Source organism: Alosa alosa, chromosome 18 (genome assembly GCF_017589495.1).
Source record: "Alosa alosa isolate M-15738 ecotype Scorff River chromosome 18, AALO_Geno_1.1, whole genome shotgun sequence".
NCBI classification, from domain to species: Eukaryota; Metazoa; Chordata; class Actinopteri; order Clupeiformes; family Clupeidae; genus Alosa; species Alosa alosa.
The window spans coordinates 15,458,201-15,482,286 of NC_063206.1; the positions used below are offsets into that span (position 1 = coordinate 15,458,201).

General features: G+C 39.7%; 2 protein-coding genes and 1 long non-coding RNA gene across 3 annotated transcripts in view; 2 read left to right on the forward strand and 1 right to left on the reverse strand.

Moving 5' to 3' along the window:
- The first annotated feature begins 4,033 nt into the window (after nucleotides 1-4,033).
- Nucleotides 4,034-15,116, forward strand: LOC125311626 (transcription elongation factor SPT4-like). Its single transcript, XM_048269857.1, has 2 exons — nucleotides 4,034-4,460; nucleotides 14,447-15,116. The coding sequence occupies exons 1-2, from the start codon at nucleotides 4,175-4,177 to the stop codon at nucleotides 14,512-14,514; spliced, it is 354 nt and encodes a 117-aa protein (XP_048125814.1). The 5' UTR covers nucleotides 4,034-4,174; the 3' UTR covers nucleotides 14,515-15,116.
- LOC125311627 lies at nucleotides 7,551-8,802 on the reverse strand. Its single transcript, XR_007196497.1, has 3 exons — nucleotides 8,317-8,802; nucleotides 8,092-8,220; nucleotides 7,551-7,788 (listed from the first exon to the last, which is right to left on the reverse strand). It is a non-coding gene; the product is annotated as an uncharacterized LOC125311627 (long non-coding RNA).
- A 2,249-nt stretch (nucleotides 15,117-17,365) lies between the features above and the next one.
- mertka (c-mer proto-oncogene tyrosine kinase a) overlaps nucleotides 17,366-24,086 on the forward strand; it is a 35,542-nt gene continuing 28,821 nt past the window's right edge. Inside the window, exons 1-4 of the mRNA XM_048270366.1 lie at nucleotides 17,366-18,015; nucleotides 21,970-22,041; nucleotides 23,754-23,828; nucleotides 23,982-24,056. Coding sequence (XP_048126323.1) covers nucleotides 17,615-18,015; nucleotides 21,970-22,041; nucleotides 23,754-23,828; nucleotides 23,982-24,056 — 623 coding nt within the window. The 5' untranslated portion in view covers nucleotides 17,366-17,614. The remainder of the gene's footprint in view (nucleotides 18,016-21,969; nucleotides 22,042-23,753; nucleotides 23,829-23,981; nucleotides 24,057-24,086) is intronic.

Genomic DNA, 24,086 nt, shown 5'->3' on the forward strand with positions numbered 1-24,086 from the left:
TCAGCACAGACCACTAGTAGAACTGAAAGAATTAAAATAATTGTAAAGTCAGCTGAAAAATACCTGGATGCAAAGGGAATGCCTTGGGAAAGAGTAAGAGATATTCTTAATGATGAAACACAACAATCACAGTCATGGAGTGGGCCTGTATAATGGTTTTAATTATACTTCAGTGGAATGCTAGGAGTTTAATTGCAAACGGCCAAGAATTCAAAAAATATGTTGAAAATTTACAAGAGAAACCTAATATTATTTGTATACAAGAAACCTGGCTAGTGCCTAGGTTGGATTTTGTAATAAAGGGGTATGACTATAAGAAGGGATAGGGAAATAGGTAAAGGAGGAGGAGTTGTAATTTTTATACAAAGGGGACTTCAGTATAGAGAGGTAAAGAGGGGGAATGACTTGGAATACATTGCTACAGAAGTATGGACAAATGAAGATAATGTGATGATTATAAACTTTTATAACCCATGTAGACAAGTGGAGATAAGGCAACTGGAGGATATTTGGAAGGATTTGACAGGGAGAATTATCTGGTGTGGGGATTTTAATGCACATAGTACATTATGGGAGAGAGGGATGATGGGAATGGAAATGTAGTCAAGAATTTATGGAAGAGAAAGAGTTAGTATGTTTGAATGATGGATCTGGGACTAGAATAGATGTGGCAAGGGGTACAGAGTCAGCAATAGATCTAACTATTGTCACAAAAACCATTGCAGATAGATGTGACTGGGAGGTAGTTAGGGAAAGCACAGTAGGAAGTGATCATTATCCTATTAGAATTCAGATAGGAGTGGAATTAAGAAATGAACATGACATAAGAGAAGAGAGATGGATTTTAGGGAAAAGCAGATTGGGGTAAGTATAGAGAAGTAAGTGATGAATTGTTACTATCTATTGATAAAAATCAGGATATTGAGAAATTGTGTAATGAAATTGGCAGTGGAATAATTGTTGCAGCAGGAGTATCAATCCCAAAAACTAAGCCTAAGACGTTAACTAAAAATAGTACCATGGTGGTCTACAGAATGTAAGGAAGCAATTAAAGGTAGAAATAGAACGTTTAAAGAGTTAAAAAGAACACATAATTTTCAGAATTTAGTTCAATATAAAAGATCTCAGGCAATAGTTAGGAAAACAATAAGACAAGCTAAAAACATCATTGGAAAAAAGTTCTGTGACTCTATTGGTCGAACTACTCCAGTGGAGAGAGTTTGGAATATGATTAAAAAAATGAAAGGGAATGGAAGGGAATATGGATACCCAGTGTTGGTTGAGGGGCAAAAAGAACGATCACCAATAATAAGGAAAAAGCAGAGGTTATGGCTAAAACATTAGCCAAGGTGCACAGCTCAGGGAATTTAAATCAAGAAGAAAAAAGAGGTAGAGAAGTTACAATTGAAAAATATCGCAATGTGTTTGACATTGAGGATAGCGAAGAAGGGGTATTGGATGTGTTATTTACGAAATCTGAACTCAATAAGGCATTAAGTAAATTAGGTAAGTCATCTCCAGGGATGGATAAAATCTGCTATTCCATGTTGGAGAACTTAAGTGATAAGGGGAAGGAAGTTTTGTTAAGTCTATATAATAAAGTATGGATAGATGGCTGTATTCCTAGAACATGGAAGGAGTCTATAATTATTCCTATTAGGAAACCTGGGAAAGATCCTAAAATAGCAATTAACTATAGACCTATTGCATTAACATCCCAGATGGGAAAAACTATGGAAAGGATGATTAATGACAGGCTTACATATTGGGTTGAAACGAAAGGATTAATGAGTCATTATCAAAGTGGATTCAGGAAAGGTAGAGGCACCATGGATCCCATTGTATGCCTTGAAGATACAATAAGGAAGGCTCAAGTGAACAAAGAAAATGTAGTGGCAGTGTTTTTGACATTGAGAAGGCATATGATATGTTGTGGAAAGAAGGTATACTGATAAAGGTTAAAATATTGGGAATAAAGGGACGGATGTTCCAATGGATTAAAGGGTTTTTTGTCTAATAGAACAATTCAAATTAAAATAAATGGAGAATTAAGTGAGCAATACAGTGTGGAAAAAAATGGTGTCCCACAAGGAAGTATTGTTAGTCCACTATTATTTTCCATAATGATTGATGATATTTTTAAAGACATACAAAATTCAGTTGGGGTGGCATTGTTTGCAGATGATGGAGCAATGTGGAAAAAAAGGAAGAAATATAGATTTTGTGGTGGGTAAGATGCAACAGGCAGTGAACAGAGTCCAAGAATGGGCCCTTCAATGGGGGTTTAGGATCTCAATAGATAAAACAAAGACTTTATTCTTCTCTAGGAAGAAAATAAATGAAGATGTTAAAATCAAATTATCTGGGGCAGATTTAGAAAGAGTGGAATTCTTCAAATATTTAGGAATGTGGTTTGACAAACGATTAACTTGGACAATGCATATACAAAAAATATTGAGAAATGCAAGAAAGTGTTGAATGTGATTAGGTGTCATGTGGAGTTGAATGGGAGCAAGTAGACCTGCTTTTAAAAGCCATTTATACAGGGCTGATGAGATCTGTATTTGACTATGGGTGTGTAGTGTATGGGTCTGCTGCTAAAACATCACTTAAGAAACTAGATGTAATTCAGAACCAAGGTTTGAAGCTATGCTGTGGGGGCAATTAAGACCACGCCAGTGGCAGCAGTCCAGGTAGAGATGGGAGAGATGCCTCTCTATCTTAGAAGAGACCAGCTGTCTCTTGTGTATTGGACAAATCTAAGGGGTCATAGTGAAAACACATGAGTCAATCAGTCTTATGGCAGTGTCAAGAGAGAGAGTTACCTTATTAAAAGTTTTGGTTGGACAATAAAACAAAAGGTAATAAATATGGGAATCAGTGCTCTTGAAATAAGCCCTACAGTGGCATATCCTGTTGTTCCTCCTTGGCTGATGTCAGAGGTTCCAGTAGACTTGGGCTTATTAGAGGAAAAGAAGGATGTTGAAGTGGATCATTACAGAGTCCAGAGTTACATTGCGAGCAAATATAAAGAAGCAGTCATTTTATATACTGATGCATCTAAGCAGACTGATAAGAAAATGGGAGTTGCTTATGTTATCCCTCAATTAAACATTGAATCTGGAAAGAGAATCAATGATGATTTAGCTGTATACACAGCAGAAATTATAGGAATATGGATGGCCTTATTGTGGGTAGAGAGCAATAGACCTAAGCAAGCTGTGATTGCGTCAGACTCTAGCTCAGCTTTAATAAGCCTTAAACGTTGTCACTCTGAGTCTAGACAGGACATAGTATATGAAGTAATGCAATTAGCCAACAATCTGCTTAAGTCTGGTATTAGTACTACATTTATATGGGTACCAGCTCATATAGGTGTAGGAGGTAATGAATTAGCAGATAAATGTGCAAAGAAAGCAGCAGGGGAAGTCTGATATAGAGTTGAATATTAAATACAGCAAAGCTGAAGTCAAAAGTATAATCAAAGCTAAAATAAATGAAAAAATGGCAATTTGTATGGGATAACAGAACAGTCTGGAAGACACCTGCATAGTATTCAAGGAAAGGTGGGGAGGAGCAGGAATACATGCAGAAGCAAAAAAGAAGAAGATGTGGTGTCCAGAATGAGGCTAGGACATACAGGATTAAACAGAACATTAGTTACCATGAAAAAGCATGTTGATGGAATGTGTGAATATTGTAATAGTCAAAGAGACCATAGAGCATGTAATTATGTTTTGTCCTGAGTACCATCAAGCCAGACAAAGATTTATCTCACAACTTGGTGAAATCCAGATGACATTAAATTTGAATGATATACTGCAAAGAGAATCAGGTGAAATTTGTTTTCCTGTTTGTTTTCTTTTTTGAAGGTAACTGGGTTATTTAAAAAGAATTTAGGAAAGTGTAGGATGACCATTTGATCCACACTCCAGTCCAGATGGTGGCGGTAATGCACCAAAAAGCTGGTTGCCAACCGCCATATAAAAAAGAAGAAGAAGAAGAAGAAGAAGAATCTAGACGGGCTCTGACTGTCCTGTATTGATGATGTCATCTGTAGTCGTCGACTGAAAATACACAACACCATAACAGGCTGATTTCTCAGCGCACGTTGAAACTACCAGCTTTGTTAAACATTTAAACTCACAAGCTTGATTTTACAAAGCCATACATAATGGCACTAGAGACGTGTCCTAAGGATTTACGCCATTTGCGGGCTTGCCTTTTGTGCTCCCTTGTGAAGACGATTGACCAGTTTGAGTATGACGGTTGCGACAACTGCGAGGCCTACCTACAGATGAAAGGGAATCGAGAAATGGTTTACGAGTGCACAAGTTCATCTTTTGACGGAGTCGTAGCGATGATGAGTCCTGAGGACAGTTGGGTTGCCAAATGGCAGAGAATCAGCAACTTTAAACCAGGAGTCTACGCAGTTACCGTGACTGGTCGCTTACCTCCAGGTATGTGTAAGATCATCTCAGCCTTGAAACCATGTAGGCTACTTTGGTAAGGTTTGGTTAGGCTAGGTTGGAAAATGTAGCCTATAATGTGGATCATTCTCAGAGTGTGATGGGTGTATTGTTTTATTTGCCTTACTAATACATGGAATGAGTAACTTCTGATGTCAGACTTCCATAGTATAAGTATATATACTTTTTTGATCCCGTGAGGGAAATTTGGTCTCTGCATTTAACCCAATCGGTGAATTAGTGAAACACAAACACCACACAGTGAGGTGAAGCACACACTAATCCCGGCGCAGTGAGCTGCCTGCTACAACGGCGGCGCTCGGGGAGCAGTGAGGGGTTGGGTGCCTTGCTCAAGGGCACTTCAGCCGCGGCCCACTGGTCGGGGCTCAAACCGGGCAACCCTCTGGTTAGGGACCGTTCGTTATTTATAAACGGGATCACCGGAGGGATTTTGAGTGCTCCGATTAAAAATGGCATGACCCTCCCCTGCCTGCTATATAATTTTCAACGAACCTCCAGCAGTATTTTCAAAAATGACATGACTCTCCACAGCCAATTGTTGATGTCTCCCGCCCACGCTCTTACGCGTTATGAAAACACATCAACATATGCTGTTGTCCTAAAACCAACCTCTGCTTTCTGGTCTTACACATCACACTTCACCAAGATGGTGGCCATTTCAGTAGATTTACTCACTAACATTGTTGTGGAAACACAATAAGCATGGAAACTAAATGCACACTTCCTGCAACTGCATTAGCCTACTTGAAAAGTTACTCCTCTAGTAAGTATTCACATGAAATAAAACAATAAAGCATTAAGACCATTCAACAAAGCACACTGGGTAATAACAAATTCAACACATGAACTTGTTGCTATGGACTCGTCTCTAGGCTTCCTCAGTCATTGTAAAGCTGCTGAAGCTGAACATTATCCAAAACTCAATTTTTCAGACGAGCGTCAATTTGGGAGCTTGCTACACTCCTTCCTTCTCAAATGACTTGAAAAGGCCGTTTACACAATTTCACAAATAATCACAGGGACCGAAAAATACCTAACATGCCAACTTTTTCCGGGTTTATCATTTTAACGTTTCCCCGCTGTCTTGCCGTTTTAATATTTTCCCGTAGAATATCCCATATTACTGTAATACTCATAACATTAGTCCTGCATTCTGGCCTGTCTCTGTGTTGTCCTGTTACCCCTTGCCCTTCCAGTGAAACAGATGTATTCAAATCATCGTTTTGCTTGCTTGAATGCGAACTCCGAGTGATGTTAACCTGGGCCTATTTAAGTTAACGACGTGGTTGTCGTGAGAGCACGATTCATTAGCGCTTGCAGTGTTCGGTCGTAGGCTATGCCTACGTGCGCACCTGCCATGCTACTCAGCTAGACAAAGAATTCCCCCTGTATATTCACTCCAAGTTGGCCTACCATAACTTACCAACTCTGTAGACTATAAACTGGCTATTTATATGACCAAATGTATTTGTTCAACTTTATGAAGCAGAATTACGCACTGCTACTTGGAACGTAACACATTTTTGTTGGCAGGAGAGAGAATGACCGCGATTAACAAATTGCACTTGTTGCTGGTTACCAATAAATACTATTTTTTGCAAACAACAAAAACAGAAAGGATGGAGACAGCAAAGCTAGAGATGGGCAGGAACGAGGTCAATTGGTAGAAATGCTTGTCAAAACGTTAGGAGCTGGATGTGTGGATGAATGAAGCACAAGTATGCTTTATGTTAAGCATGCACACTGTTTAAAGTTAGGCTACACGGTAAACTACAAGTAAACCAAAGTTACATTTAACTTTTTTAGGGCTGGATAAAGTTGACCAAATGGATATAGGCTGTTAGGCGTGAATAAAGTAGGCTACTTTGTTGCTCCAACCGTTCCAACGTTAATGGGGACGAATGTTGACTTTTGCGTGAGAAACCTGGGAAATCTCCCTTATTTTCATTGTTCAATGTTGACAGAGCTATAGAACGAAAGAGAACGTTATATGGCGACAGAAATCAACAATCAAACAAGCCACTTAGATTTTTTGCTGTTTTCATTAATACAAAAGATGGGTGACCCTCCCTCTTAGACAAAAAAAAGTTAGGTGACCCTCCCCTCAACAAAGAATAAAAAGACATGACCCTCCCCTATTTTCCTCCGGTGGCCCCGTTTATAAATAACGAAAGGTCCCTTACAAGTCCAGAGTACTAACCAGTGTGCCACGGCTGCCCTGATTTGAAATGTTAATATCTGAACATATGAAGAAAGCTATTTAATATGTTTGGTAAATTTAATATTCTGTTTTGAATTAAGATATTAAAACAAAAATGATAAAGATACTTTCAAATAGTCTGCAGCTGCCACGTCCTTTTCAATATGAAGAAGTAGCTCACATCCACATTGAATTATGGGCAAAACACTGTCAAAGAGGTTCGGAAATCCTAAGGGGACATGAAACTGTCTGGTATGCACCAGAAACTTAATAAGAAGCAGGAAGCCCCTGAAGGGACAGAGGGGGAAAAATGTAGATTAAAATTCTCTGGTGGACAAGTTTCCACAAGGAAGTTTCCACCATGGAAAGCACACACCAGATGGACCATGTGCCCTTGAGGGCTCCGTTAAGCCATTTGATTTTAATAGATGTAATGTGGCAGTAGAGAGGGCCCTACTAACAAAGTGCCGTTGTTTTAATGTTCTAGGAACGTCCCCAGTTGGTGCCGGAACATTAGCATTACGTACACAATTTACGTGCCTGGGAAGCACAAATAGTAGTGTCCCATGTACAATGGTTATGTCCCATGTATGTTACTACACAACGTCCTGCAAATGTTGCTTATTGGTCATTTATTAGCTGTAAACATTATGCACTTCCTTGAGGAAGCACACACATCGATTTCCTGTTAAAACACAATTGGATTAAGTAATCAGCTGTGTTGGATGAAGTGAACCGCACAGCTGACTAATCATGTCATCCACTGTGTTGCTATACAGGAAACCAATGTGTGTGCTCAAGGAAGTGAACTACAACTGAGCACCTTGTCTATTCTAGCATGAAAAGAGACAGAAGACAGACATTTTGAAAATAATTTTATTTCAAAGACCATGATTTTACAACCAAAATAAAAAGTAGCAGATACAGGGTCGCAAACCCATCACCGATTTTTAAAAAAAAAAAAAAAAAAAGGTGAGGACTGGGCTGGGCTGCCAGTTCCTGGGGTCTTCTTGGGGTCTGGAAACCTGGCCTGGCTGGAGTAGCGCTCGTCACTGGGGCCCTCGACGTTGGGGTCATTAGGCAAGCACAGCCTTGTACCTGGGGGGGAGTAGACACGTTTGGACATACTCTTTTTGAAATAGAATCACATATAGTATTGTCAGCTGAACGAAAAACAAAATCCTTTCCAAGCAAGTCAGTCCACTCATAATTGTGAATAAAGACTTTGTGCTCAAGCTAAAGATGGCGTCTATCACAACAAACAGCCAATCACAGCCAAACTAGAAGCCAATCACAGGCACACACGTCAGACATGAAAACTAAGTGCCACAGAGTACAGTTGAAGACCATCATGTTTGTTCATAAAGCACTGGTCGTGTATAAATAAATTGACTAAATTACCTTTATCATCAGATTGTCTGTATCTCGGCGGCCTCTGTGTTGGGCATTTTCTTGGAGGCCCAGTCTCAGGGTCCTCGGAGTCCACCGTGGAAACGCATCTTCCAGCCCCCTTGGCAGTGCCATAGTTTTCTGCATGGGAAAATCATAGCCATTCATCTGAATGATATATAATATAATAATGTTTCATTGTGATTTGGAAACATGTGTTTATGAAAACAAACTTACCAGCACTGCATTTAAACTTCCGAACGCTATGTAATATGGCACCCAGTTGGTGGAGTGAGAAGAACAGTTCTTAATCAAATCCTTGGTGTCCCGATCTTACGGCGGCCAATAGCACCATTCGCTCTGTCAATAGAAAATTGAGAAAATCATGAGTATCCATCACTGGAATTGAGCACAAAGACATTTTATGCGAGACATGGCACTGGCAGCCATATTGGTAATGCCTATGAGCTGCCTAGCTCCCCAGCCCCATTGGAAATGAATGGAGCTTGTTACCAGTCTCCATTCATAATGACCTGAGTGCTGTATCTTATGATTTGAAATATCTTTGGCACAAGTCACCAACCAGAGAGTCTGAAACTATAAAATAGTATCTTATCCCATCCTTTTCAAACACCCATTCCGCTGGTACAGCAAGCGTAGCCCCACCCTCGTCGAGAAACTGACAGAGGTGGAAAAAGTATGAAAATATTGTACTCAAGTAAAAGTACCAATACCTTGATGAAATATTACTCAAGTACAAGTTAAAATACCGATCTGAAAATGTACTCAAGTAAAAGTAAAAAGTAGTTCATTTAAAATGTACTTTAAGTAAAAGTTACTTAGTTACTTTTTTTTGGGGGGGTGGGTACCAGAACAACCAGTTTTACCAGAGACTTTCTAATGAGGAGATACAGCACTCAAAAAATCCTCCATAGTAATGCATTGGGTTAGTTTGTAACAGTTGTCTACACATATCACAACCCTTCCGCGGCAAAACGTTGACATGTGAATACATTGAGCCAATCATGTGGTGTGTTGTAAAATACATTGAGCCAATCATGTGGTGTGCTGTGAAGACATCGTGCCAATCATCTGTTGTGATCTCGCTGCTGGAGCAAGATTGGTGTCGTGAAGCCTTACGCACACGCATTTCTGCCGAAATAGATGTACGATAAGTGCCCAAAAAGTGTTGCAATATGGCCGCCGAGTGGAGGTACTTGCCTGATAAGGATGTTGAGAAATGGAGATCTATGTGAAAAATCACCGGAGTTCTCCTTTAAGTTTGAGCAGTAGTTGATTTTCAAAGTTAGTTGCACTCATCCTTGGGTCGCTTTGCAGTGAACCGTAATCCAGCACAACTGAAAAGCCCCTCACAGGCAGCTGAGGCAGGCAGGCCAATGTTGAGTTGCAGAGTTTTTTTTATATTTGGAAACGAGCAGAAGGTTCAGCAGATTAAAGGGCGTCGAACTCTGGGGGGAGGAGGAGAGTGGGAAGTGGGAAGTATAGGGCAGGGAAGTTTAGGCTAATTAGCCTACTGGGGAAAAAAAAAAAAAAAAAGCGTTTAATACTTATTTCCGCCATATATTTATTTTACCTGAATATTTTAACTTCCAAATTAAATGTAAAAATGAATTCAGAAATTCAGATGAAATGTAAAGTTTGACTGACTGGATTCATAAGGTAGTCTCTTTTGTTTATTTAGTTGAGCATCTTGTGATCCAGCTCCATCACTTTCAGAAAGACTGCATTCGCCAGCTTGATTCATGTCCTGTTGTAGGCTACATGCTGATCATTATCACTAGGCTAGTGGTTGGGCGCGATTTTTTTTTTCTCTCCCTTTCTGTTTTCGTTAGTCTTAATTTTTTTTTTTACTCAAGTAACGGATGGGATTTTTGATGTAGCGAAGTACAATACTTCACTCAAAAAGTAATCAAGTAAAATTTAAAATACCGATTTTATAAACTACTTAAAAAATACAAAATACACAGAAAAACTACTCAATACAGTAACGTGAGTAAATGTATTTAGTTACTTTCCACTTCTGGAAACTGAAGAGTCCAAATGATCTGAAAAAACAGTATCATTTTAATGTTACCAGGGGTGCAAATTAGCCCGTCTTGTGCCACATAGATCCATTAACTACATTCACTGCTATAAGATACAATCGCTGAATAGCCCAATTACAGTGATGATGAACTAACACACCTAGAGTCTGAACTACTACCTAAATCGTTTTTAAGAATTGGAAGGAACTGCCTTTCCATATTTTTTGAAGCTAAGCTTACTAATTTAGCTAGCTGGCTGGGAAAACTAACATTAACGTGTTTGTAGAATCCGCTAAACCAACGCTGGCTAGAGCATGCAAACATATGCTATAGCCAGCGTTAGCTTACTGTAACTTACTGAGTAGCGAAAGCAGCTGGCGACCATTCCTTCTCAATTAACCCGCACTCTATGAAGCCTACACCATCAGTTTCTATCATCTAATATACCCAATGGATGTTGATAGGTAGTTTAACGGGTGGATGAGTGAATGGTTTGAAGAGGATGAATGGATAGAAAGTTGGATGTAATGTGCCTTATATCCTTGTAGAATGGAGAGACACAGAGAGAGTTGGCCTAGTTGAGTAGAAAGCAGTTGATACAGGTGCAATCAGTTTAACTGGCTCTTTGATGGGGCCTTGAGCAGCTGGCAGGTGATACAGGTGCAAATCAATTTAATTAGCCCATTGTGATCTCATAGTGCCAATGCAAAGTCTATGGGGAAAAATAAGCTTGTTTTTTGTTAATATCTCAAATAGTATAAAGTTTACAAAAGTGAAAAATACATTCCTCAAGTGTCCTTTTCAAGACCTACGTTACAAAGTTTGAATTAAGTTTCTACATTAAACGGTTGAAGCTGAATTAGACACAGAAATTTGGTGGGAAGAAGGAGACGACGTCTTGGGATAACAGAACAGTGCATTTTCATGCACTGTAACTAGGTACACTGATGATGCAAAGTACACTGGCAAGTGAGCTAATATGGAAAGTTTGGGAAATGTGTGGAGTTTGGGCACATATCACCATCTAGCATTAGTTAGTTAGTTAGTTAGTTAGTTAGTTAGTTAGTTTATTTGTCCTTACATGGGAAATTTGTTTTAACATACCATACAAGCCTCACAGACATGAAATACATAGATACAGTCACGGTTCTTCACCCACCACCCTGCCACCACATACCCCACCCACATAGATGTTAACAGCACATATATCACAACAGCACACATACAGCACATATACATCACATTACACAGATACAAACAAGAAAACTATCACCAGTTGACATTACAGAGGAATGAGGGCGGCACAGTGATCTATCACCGCTGTGATCTGTTGTTTAGTGCTGCTATTGCAGAGGGCACAAAGCTTTTCCCGAAGCGTACTCGCTTCCACCCCGTAGCCCTGTATCTGCGTTTTGATGGAAGCAGAATGAAGAAGGGATTGAGGGGGTGGGTGGGGTCATGAGCGATGGTCCGTGCTCTGTTCTTGGTGAGTGTGCTGTTGACGTCTGATAAATTAGGGGTGGGGAGGCCTATTGCTTTGGCTGCGGTATGAGTGATGTGTGTGAGTCTGTTTCTGTTGGCAGCAGTTAGCATGTTGAAAAAGCAGGGAAGGCAGTAGAGGAGGATGGGCTGGACTATGCTTTTGTACAGGAGGAGCAAGTGACAGGGGGCAACAGAAAGTGATCTGAGCTTACGGATGGCATAGAGTCTCTGTTGACTGTGTTTTTGTATGTCAGTGGTGTGTTGTTCAAAGCTGAGTTTATTGTCCAGGGTGAGTCCAAGGTATTTGAAACAGTCCCCTATTTCTACGGTGTCGTTGTTGATGCAGGTGGGGTTGTGGATTGTGTCAGATGGTGTTCTGGTGTTCTTTGGTTCCTTGGTTTTACTGATGTTAAGCTGAAGGTAGTTGTCAGTGCACCATTGTGTGAGGTGGGAAATGGAGTCTTGGTATGCACTATGCAGATATGGAGTTATTGTCATTGAGAAGTGCAAGTACATAGCATAGCGGAGTAAAACATTCGTACTTGGGTCTACAAAAGGGGTTTTCTTTCGTCATGTAAACAAAGATAATGACAGTGGTCCAGACAAATCCCATAGTCAAGCTATAACTGTATAGCCTGACGAACCAGACCCACATCAAGATGTAGGGTCTGGGGACTCGCCATTCGCTGTGCTCAATCCGAGGTGCGGGATAAACGGTTGTCTTTACAATTCCCTCTGCACGCAATAGGATAGCGCTACAACTCATGTCCCATGCGTTTTCCCACCAGCTGAGCTAGTTGGCTAGTTGTTCAAACTTTTGCCAACTTAAAAAAAGCTTAACTTGTGTCACGCTGTTCGCCAACAGGAACATCCATCTTCTCTGTTTTTTAAGTAGCAGTGAATTCATGGTGAACTGTCGCAACTCTGCCATCATTATGTTAAGCCCGCCTACCGACTCTATACACGATGTGATTGGCCTAATCAAAGTTTAATTTTTCCAGCTCGCAAGTCAATCGACAGTTGCTAGACTACCCTGGCAGCAAATTACATTTGCTGCCGCTAGGGTGCGTCTAGATTTCTAGGCTAATAACTAAAGATATTTGACAAAAAGCTTTCTAACACAAAAAGATATTTGAATGAATAAGTTATAGGTGACCGACTAAAAAGGACCAAATAAAAAAAATATGTGACAAAATTAACACTAGGCCATCTGGTGGCCATGAAATATATAATGTAGCTCATTATATAAGAAGTGGACATCAAATAATCATGTACTTCCTTACCAATTATTCTTCTAATCCATCTGATATATCATGTTTTTCTTTTTAAACTTCGTTCCTTTATAAATTGTGATGTGTCATTAAGGTACGTTTTTGAATGCAATTACTCGGACATTTGACATTAGATGACCATTAAGCATGATAAATGCGCAGTCTTAGGGGCAGACCATTTTCATAACATTTCTTCACATTGCTTAAGCCAATATTTGTATTATTGCGCTATATATATATATATATATATATATATAGTGTACTAAAGTGAAATGGTTGCTGGCGTAAGTTGTGTGTTGAATGGAAGTCAATGGAAGCTGTAAATCTCAGAATAGTGGTGACCAAAGAATATTTCTCCGGATAGCGTGAAAAGGTTGCTAATGTGGGTGTTTTGGTGGTTGTTCTGTTCTGAATACAGCAGCATCTAGGCCATTTCCGATGAACATGTACAGTTTCACATGTGCAAGCACAGGCTAGGTGCTGTGGGTGAAAATATCTTTCTTCAGTAACTTAAACACACCAGATGGGCAGATAGCTCAGCTTATATTTGGAGATATCTGTCTGAAAAGAGTTCATCAAGATGACGGGAACACAATGGCGCACAAAGAGCACATCTGAAATCATACCTGCACAAACATTTTGATATCAGACTTTTTTTTTAGACCAGATATTTTTTCTTGTGGTTGACAAAAAAACCAGCTGTGCAAATTGATCTACTCTAACAGAGACGGGGACTGGAAAACCAGACAGTGTAACAAACAAGTCTTTAGTAGGCTAGAGGTGACGTACATTTACACTTGTTAGTCAGACTAAGATGTATAAATCAAATGTATGATAGGCCTATTTTGTAAAGGTTATTGTTTTATCAAGAGGAGTGTAGTTAGTGCCTACCAGTTGGTATGTATAAGTAAGTATAAGTATACTCTTTTGATCCCGTGAGGGAAATTTGGTCTCTGCATTTATCCCAATCCGTGAATTAGTGAAACACACAGTGAGGTGAAGCACACACTAATCCTGGTGCAGTGAGCTGCCTGCAACAACAGCGGCGCTCGGGGAGCAGTGAGAGGTTAGGTGCCTTGCTCAAGGGCACTTCAGCCGTGCCTACTGGTCGGGGTTTGAACCGGCAATCCTCTGGTTACAAGACTAAGGCACTAACCAGTAGGCCACGGTTGCCCCCTGTGAGAGTATACAGCTGTATACCTGTGTGTGTGTGTGTGTGTGTGTGTGTGTATATATATATATATATATATATATATATATATATATATATATATATATATATATATATATATATATATATATATATATATATATATATATATATATATATATATATATATATATATATATATATATATATATACATACACATACACATACATACATACATACATACACATACATACATACATACATATACACACACACACACACATATATATATATATATATATATATATATATATATATATATATATATAAATAAATAATACACACACACATCTGTGTAAAATAAATCCAGAAAGACCTCTTGTAACAAACTACTTTTTTGTTCTTTCTCTCTTTTAGGTGTGGTAAGAGAGCTGAAAAGCAGAGGAGTGATCTACAAATCAAGAGATACTGCAGTGAAAACATAGCTGAAGCACCATTGCATTTTATACCAACCAGTCCATGGCAAATACAGCAGGGAAGATTTTTCTGGACACTTGTACATTGTTTACTTTACTTTTAAGACTACGATGGATGATATTACATCAGAATCTATTTTTCAGAAGAAAATCCTCCAATGTCACTTAAGTTGTGTGAATGTACACGTCTAGTCTTTATTTACCCAGTGTTACAGTCCTATTGATATTTGATGGGGAGATTAATGTTGACATGTTTGAGAACAAAGTCAATATTGAAATCCAAGTGATTTTTATGTTAGGTTTTACCCTTTCTTTTTAAATTTGTAAATGCCCTGCATAGTAAAAGCCTAAACACATTTCTTGTGTATTTTCTGTGATGCCTAAACCTGAAACATTTGCCGCTTTCAAACCTATGACCAACAGATGGCAATGAAAATACACAAATTGGCAGATCACAATAAATGGGCACATTTACCATTGAGAATAGAAAATAGACCTGTGTAGTGTAGTCCATTTTTGTTTGTGTGAGTGGAGAGTAGTTTGTATTGTACCTCCTAAATACATCTGACAGAGCAATAATTGCCATGTTTTGAAATAAAGACTCAACTGGACACATGAGTGCTTTGCGCTAAACCATCACAAACATACATACACACATTGTTTTAATTTCAAAAGTTTATCCCATAACAAAACAAAGAAGCTCAACCTGTTTGGAAATGCAATGCCAACACATTCCATTTCTCCAAAGCGCTGTTAACAGGGTTGTCTCGGACATCAACTGTGGGGGATTGGAGGTTTATTCTCTCTCTCAGTAACAAGTCATTTTAAGACATTTTGTGTGCAATGCTCTAGGGGATGTGCTGAACGATGGGGTCCGTTTTTAGGCTAACGCCTTAATATCTAAAGCCCTTTTATTTTTAAACGCCAAGGATCTGTCACATGTGCCATCATCTGAAAAAAGAAAATGGCATCAGAGGAAACAATGACCTGTTTTTATGAGCCAAAATTGTTTTATGTTCTACATGGGAAACAAAGGTCTTGACAAGCCCTCTGATTGCCCAGTTTCTTTTCTGTTTTTTTTTTGTATTAAGGATGCCTTCACACCAGCCACTGAGGTTTGGCAAGAATAGATATAGCCTACTGATATAGGAACAATTAAATGCTTCTAAATCATCCAGACATAGACAGGATGTTATTGAAAACTATATGCGGGGACCAGTTAAGGAACTGGTGTACTCCCGCAAATTCCATCAACCCTCTCCGGTGCTGCCACCTACACTGTGGACTGCGCTTATCAGTACTCCATCCGCTCTAGGGGAGGCTACCACGCTGTCTGGCCAGCCGATTATGTTCTGTGGCCTACCAATCATAGAAGTTAAGTTATACTGTATGGTCATGTTGGAAGTTTCCAAGAAATTTGTTTGCATTTTGCAATCTGGGGGGCATACACACACAGAGCAGTGAGCTCACTACAAGCACACCCACACTAGGACCACACACACCCAGCGCAGTGGGCAACTCTTGATCCGGCAACCGGGGAGCAGTTAGGGGTTAGGTGCCTTGCTCAAGGGCACCTTACCATGGATGTGGAGGAGGAGCGCTGTTCAATCAACCCCTCCCCCCCCCTTCCAATCAGGGATTGTCTCTAGGACACGTTTGCGCATTTGCACCTACCAAGCTGTGCGCAGGGGAGTTTGCCAGAATCTTCAGAGCAATTTGTGTGAATAAAAGATGGACACATTAGTGTTCATCATATCAAGTGGGGTTTTTATCAATCACTTCCTATAGCTAACTATGGTAGTGCACATACCAACCTTCATCATGGCCAGACAGCAAGTGAAGATTATCTAAAATCCAATTCTGCGGGTGCGTTAAGAGTTCAATCTGGTGCCAAAATGAATGGGTTCTTTCTTGACCTTTGACTCAAGGGTCTTGAGCCATGCATTCAGGTTTATGACAATCAGGTTAGTAATTTATGTGTTATCCTAATGACGAACAAACCCAGTGGAGAGAGATGAAAACCCTCCTCTTGACAGAGGTAAAAAAAAAAAAAATACAGTATAGAAAACATTAGTGAAAAGGATGTTTGAGAGGGATGTGTAGGTGGCTGGCTTGATGAAAGTGGAGATATCAGTGAGAACAGTTCAGTCACTTTGAATTCCACAATTTCTTTCTTTATTGAGATAACATCCAGTGTGGTTATGGTTGTGTGTGGAGAGAGATGTGGATAGCTGTTGGAGTGTGTGGATAGAGGGGTAGGTAAGTGGGTGTGTGGTTTCTAAGAGGGAAAGGATATGGGATACAATTAACTCCATAATGCCACAAATACAAGGCCACAATTAAATTTGAATGACAAAACATTTACAATGATAACTAAGAATGCAGCGAATAAGAGGCCAAAAAATAAACTCTGCCCCATAATTAATTACCACCAATACACAAGTATTCAAATGGACATAATTCTTACACCAGCGATTCAAGTGAGCAATGTAAACCTAGTTCAACTGTTCAGTATAACCGCAATTTAAACAACAGACAAACTGAAAGGAATAGGCTACCAGATTTGCGCTGGTCTTAATTAAATTTGCAACATTCGTTCAAAAGAAAGGACAAAAAACTTACATAGCTCAAAAACGCACACAAAGCAGGAGACACGGCATTTCCAGCATCAACAAGGATTCCTCCATGTGGCTTGAACGAAGGAAAAGGGCTGTGGGCACAGGTGTTGGCTAATGAAGTCTGTGGCTGATTGAGGCTAATTGGCTAATTAGTAGATTGAGTAACTAATTATGGGCCTAGCACCTTCTCTTCACATGCAGGACAGAGAGCTGAAACGTCCAACCAATTAGCCTATGTTTGGGGATGTGTATGATTACGTGAGTTTTGGTGGGAAGTTTTGTTTTACATGTCTCCAACATGTAGGACAGGTATGACCTCGAATGAATTATTGCTACCTTTTGTCTTTGGGCATAAGAACAATAAAGAACAGTAGGCGTGGACTGTCCTCGCTGATGCAGAGAAGACATACGAGAGAGAGCAGAGCAGAGCGCACGAGAGGCAGAGCGCACACGACTCAAAGAGTGCAACATGGGAACATGTGAGACACTTTATGTTTGAGCCCCAATACTTCCGAACAGTTACAAGAAATACGTGTAATAGACAACCTATTCTTGAGACGCACTGTGATAACCTCGATGGGATGAAAACACGTATATCTCTCTTTTCAACTGGCGACCTTGCAGCACTTAACCAGCGCACCTTTTGCATCTACTTTGGATTTGGAAAGAGCGGGAGAGCCTTCGCTGCCTGCCTGCCGCTGACAAAACACCATTTAGCGATGTGGATATTTCATCTGCTTCCCGTGTTCTGTGTTTGGCTTAACTGTGAGAGTGTGTTTGCCGCATCTTTTGAGTGTCCTCCGATGTGTGAATGCTCTATCAACAGAATCAGATGCAATAACGGGACAGAGCATGCCGCTACTTTGACTCAAAAGAAACCTGGCAAAGATATGTAAGTCTTTGAATAGATACTTCCTAACATAACTTTATATTTCCCATAATTAATTTTATTATTGAGCGTTTTATCTGAATTTAACAAAATATGTGGTGGGATTATTAGGTTAGCCTACGAGTTCTTATAAAGTAGAGACCAGTATCAAAATGTTCATGGTGGTTTGTACTAGTTTGTTTCTTTCTTGTCACGATTGAATCAGCCGTTAATATTTGTCAAACTGTATGTGTACTCATGGGCGGATTCTGAACTTTCGGGCCCCTGGGAGGGGGGGGGGGGGGTCCTCCCCAGAATTTTTTTAATTAGTTTGATGTGATTTCCTGTATGCTGGTGCATTTTGGGCATGGCCAATACTAAATTAAATCAGATTCATAGCCTGCATCCTGATTTGTTGATATTGAGGCAGTGATTCCATGCAAAGGCTTGGGCTTCAGGGCCCCCTGACCCCTTGGGCCCCTGGGCCTGGGCCCGGTGCAGTAATCCATCCCTGTGTGTACTGTGTATACTTTCAGTTTGTCATACTATATTGTTCTGCATGTTAAGGACATTATGTCAGAACCAAGAGAATCAGGAGATTAAAGGTTTGTTTTTGCAGCAAAGGATTTTGATGAAAAACATTCCTTTGGATTTTACCTATGATCAGTGATAAACTTGCCTTTATTCAACTTATCCAAAAGAAATGTCATCTCAAAACCCACAGACATGCTCTTTGTTACTGAAAGGACACAGGACCCATACATTGTTTCAGTTTTTGTTATGTGTTTATATTGTAGCAAAATATCCATCATCTTGAGTTGGCTCGAATTAGGTCCCCTGAATGCATAATGTCTGAGCAAAGCCAATTGTAAAATGTCCTTGTGGCAAAGTGGTAGCTGAGTTTACCTTCCTTTCCTTTCATAATCACCCTCACATAAGTCAGCGCAGAGACTACATACTTTGTGCAGTCACAAGCCAATTACCTCCCCAGGAAATGCAAATGATAATGCATTGTGTTTGAAAACTCATTTAGCTGAGTCTGAATGTGCCCTCACATGTTGTATGGGGACATTTTAAGCACAGTTTTCCATTAGAGACTGAACAAAGCCACAATTAAAAGACATCTGGTGATTCACCTGTTGAAATGCCATATCGTTATTTGGTTTGCTCACTTGCAACAAAATACAACTCATTTATACACACAACAGAAATGTACATTGAACACTGAAAAGTGCATCCACTGAGAAGTGCATCTTACATTTCCATCGCCTTACTGTATGTTGCACCATGCTGTGGAGTGAGATTTTTTGGGGGGAGTAAGTGAATATAAAAGAAGCTAAGACCTAGAAGAGAAGACAACCTATTCGTAAAGACCTTGACTTATTCCTTTTGCAGAGATATCTACTCTCAGCAGGGAGATTGTGTTCAAGAGAGGAGAGGAGGTGGGAGAATGCTCCATATGTGGGCAGATCAGGTGCTTTAAAGTCTGGCTGTGGCTCTGTGTTGTGTAGGTCTCACATATAATAATGAGTAATTGGAGTCAATTAGATAAAAGATGCACAAAGGTTTGGACATATGAGTTGTTATGAGGTTTTATATCAACATGTGGTTTTCATCAACCATGATATTTTTGTTCACAATGTTATTGCCCCAGGAAGCCATGGGACATTTTTATTTAATTTGATGTTTAATTTGTACAGGAATAGATAAATGTGAGATGAGCTGGATTATTTCCCCATGCTTTACCTCATGTGAGAAATACACTGTTTTGAGAAAGACAGTGGAATCAAAGGTCTCTGACAAAATGGCACGTACATGTTGAAGTAAAATTGTTATTATCTCACACTTGCTATTATTTACTTCTACCGTACATACCTCTTCTCATAAAGCTGTTACTGCATTTTTGTTTTGATATGACCAAAATTACAATAACTTAAGTTATAGGGTAATTTACTTATTTAGCTTGCATAATTTAATCAGTTTCAAAATGAAAGATGATGCATGAATTCAGGTAGAGGAGATGAAAATATGCCCTGAAAAGGCCTTTTAATCAGGGGTGTGTTTAGCAGTAACTATATATGTGAATACGTCGAATAAGTGTTTTTGCCCACTGTATCTGCTCTACCTATTTCCCATAGACTGTGGCCAACCAATTTACAATGACAGTTCCTGGGAACAAAGATAGCGGTTCATGATTTAACATTGGGATGTCCATTGCTCTCATCACTGTTTGACGTTGAGTTACACATTATAAGGAGGTATAGCTTTTCACTCAATGTGGAATAATATCGATGAAAATGTCTAATGAACATAAAGCATGAACAGTAGCCCTTTGAAAAATTGAATAGTCTACAGTTTATGTCTTATTTGTCTCACTTAGTCTATATGTTGAAGCTTATTATTGTTGGGGTATTATTTTTAAACTATTAGAAAGAAAATATTATCTGTCATCTTGACAGATCCTTGGACAAGTCTTTTTTTTTAAAACTAGTCATGCCCCTCTTGATCACTCTCTACCACCCCTTAGCCTTTCCATGGTGACGCCCTGGGTACACCAACTTCATTATTTCAGATCACGTTGGCAACCCCATGCTGCACCCAGGCCATGACAGTGCCACCCATAATGGGGGACCGGCTAGCCTTTAAATAGCAGCCCGAGGACATGCACCTTACTTTGTGTGGTCACTGTGTATAGCAACACCTCTTTTGTTACGCCGCGGCAAGGGATCAAGAGCTATGTGTGACTGAGCTGTCAAAAATAGGAAGGTCAGGTTGTATTGTCGGTTGTGATGTGGCCTCCTGGGGTGCATTAAAAACCTGGGGCTGCTGAGGGCATTCTCCAACGAGGAGTGGAAAAGCATGGTCTCCTCTTCTGTCCTCACGCGCCTGCCTCAGATGCCTTGCGTCAGTGGTGATAAGGGTTACCCTCAAATCAAGGCCATCAGACAAGCAGCACAACACTACTTTTTAAAAGTAAAGGAGTCGTGCTCCAGTTTTTTCATGTGGAATTAGAATCAGAAACAAAGCATATGAGTTTGGCTCTTTTATTAGGTTGCCATGCTTGATCAGTAATGATCAGTAATTCTTCCCCATTCCCAATTTAACAGGCATCTTATTAATGTCAACAGAATGTCTGATCAGATTGTAATTCCCAACATTCAAGATGTGTAGGAGGTAGGCCTACCTTTAGGCTTAACTAACTTTACAATTGTCGCATCATCATTTACTTTGTTTTCATTTCACACATATGATACTCCGTTTAGCCAGGCATGGAGAGGTGTGATGGTCTGTTTGGTGTCCACATGTTTGTTATTTCTTTACAGCAGACAAAATGATTACTAGTGACACAGAGAGTCCAAACATATTCATACAACAGAGACTACCATTTCTAAACAACCATAACAAAATCAAAATTACGACACTGGATACTTGATAATCGCCACAGAGATTACGTAATATAAACATTAACACAACACTATTTGTAACTAATACCCCAGCCCCCAAACCTTCACTTCATTGCTGTTTCAAAGTACATATTCTGATTAATACAGAACTAGTGAAAATATATTATGTTTCATACATTTTATAGAAATGTATATAATGCAAAAAAAGAATCACCTAAAAAGCCTCAGTTTTAAGAAAAGACCTTGTGTTCTTATCTGGTCTGCGGTAGAGAGTAAATTCTTTAGTGGCACACACTTCCTTGAGGTTTTTCAAACATTTGAGGATACTCTGCTATTCAAACTCATAACTCAGAATGATGATCCATTGGATGTCATACCAAATACACATACATGATTTGTAATATCATATAGCTAACCTGAAACCTCAGCACAGACTGCATGTCAACATACCTGAGTTCTAGCAAAGGATCTCAAGGCCAAGTTTGGGATGTTAACTGACTTAATGAGAGGGGGCTTTTGAAAGAGCTATCAAGTGTTCCTCCTAATGTTTGTGTTTGTTTCCCTTGCATTCCAGAAATCTTATGGGCATATCGCTGAAGGTCATCAGCAGCCGCAGCTTTGATGGACTGCGAGAGGTGACGAGCATGTGAGTATGGTGTTCCCAAACCTGTACTCCTTCTGTCTTATTCTAAAAGGAGGTTGGAGGACATCCTTGTATTTTTTACAAAACTTCATGAAAGCAACACTGGATTTTCCAGTATATTATGCCTTTTAATAGGCCTATCCATACATTTTTATGTAGCATACATTCATATGTTAACATACATTGTGTCGGTGGCCTTGAGTAAAGATTTTAAAAAATTGAATGTACAGTAAGCCTAAAGTTTTAGTTACGGATTTGAGAGACACTGGACAGGTACAAGCCAGCCCTTTTCAGTTGAACACCACTGCAGAGAAACCTGTGCCCATGTCATTATCTTTCTAGAACTTTCCTTTCTTTTTTTTTTCCACCTTTCTGAAATCCATTTGGCATTTGGTAAGATTTGGATGCCATTTAAATGTCAAGCTTAATAAGGATAGAAGCAGTTTTAAAAAGACATTTGAAACTGTTACAGTTCAAAAATAGGATTTGATCAATGTAAGTCTAAAATGAGATAGTGTGGTTCAACACCAACATCCACACATACACCTGCTCTGACTTAACATGACATGGGGATCTGAAGTGAAGAATTAGATGTTCTGTCCTCGTTCTTTTTCGGAACAAATTGCAAAGTTGTGGACTCAAAACCACGTTCTGAAATTGGCCCAGAGTTCAACTTCTCCATGAGCTTTCGGGCTTTACTGTGGAAAGAGGAAATGTATTCGTAACAACACTGGCGATGCTTGGAGTTTCTTTGGCAAGAGAGGCCTCATTCTAATCTCCCATTACTGCTCTGCATAGCCCGTGCTGTGAGGAAGGGCAGTAAATCTGAATACTTCCTGGAATAGATGTTGCAGAGGGGTGAGAGTTCAGCTCCATTAAGTTATCTTCTACAGTTTCAGGGTTTTTTGCTTGGAATGGGGGAGTGCACTGTTGACCATGTGCGCAGCAGTTTTGGCAGATGCTCTAAGATATACTTTATCTTCACATTCAACAAATGTATTCTGTGTCATTCTACCCTTTTATGGCAAGGGAGACTCCGGGTCAGCTGCATCACACAGAGACTGTTTGCCTACAGTACAGATACAAACGATGGTAGCATTGGATGTCATTGGAGTGGATTCTGGGTGAGGGCAGCAGAAAGAAGTGATGAGTGGACTGATCATTACAGCAGAAGAGAAGAACACACGGATCATTTTTGTCTTTTAATGCAGGTGCAAGCAGGTGAATCTGAATAAGACACAGTCGAAACGCCAGTCTTTCTTTGCCTGCATCTGTAGTAAAAGACATGCATTATCAATGTGCTCCAGTTACCCCAATCTGTTCTGCTGTGACTGAATGTCCTACTCCTGAGAAATACCAGATTGTGTGATTACGCTGAGGCACGGTGGGACCCCCTCTGTGCCTGGCAATCATTTGATTATCCTGTTCTGTTGAGAAGTTCTGTCAAGATTACATGCCAGAATTCTTTTTTTGAACAGTTGCAAGATGCACAATTTCACCCCAGTAGTAGTTTTACCATTGTACAAACCATTCCTATGTCAGCCTAGTAAAATTACTGAAATTAGTGGACAATTGCACCCGCATGAAGGCCCTGTATTCATGTCATCCTCCTTTGCTTGTATTCCTCAGCACGAGAATGTATCAAGTGCCAACATTAACAATTACATTAAAATTCAAAAGTCCCGTCTGAACTTTTAAGGTTTATGTCACTGCAGATCAATAACCCAGAGCATCACACTGGAAAGGATACAACCTCTAGCATTCAACAGTCTCTATAATCTCACAGATATGTAAGTAACATCTGCACGTGGCAGATAGTTTAGTTCTAAATGTAAATATTACATAAGCATTCTTGCAAGGATTTATTTTCACAATTGAAATACATTTGTGCACACACATGTTTATGACCCCGAATGTGTTTCTGTCACCTCTCTTCCTCAAAGCACTATCAAAAACACAAGGAACCTGGTGCACATCGGCCAACGGGCGTTCAACAACCTCCCAAAGTTAAAACATCTGTGAGAGGCCTCTGGTTCTTTTTTTCTATA

Excerpts from the sequence above, each read along its gene's own strand:
- LOC125311626 (XM_048269857.1), top strand. The coding sequence starts at position 4,175 with ATGGCACTAGAGACGTGTCCTAAGGATTTACGCCATTTGCGGGCTTGC. Across the intron at positions 4,461-14,446 it reads GACTGGTCGCTTACCTCCAG|GTGTGGTAAGAGAGCTGAAA; the intron begins GTATGTGTAAGA and ends TCTCTCTTTTAG.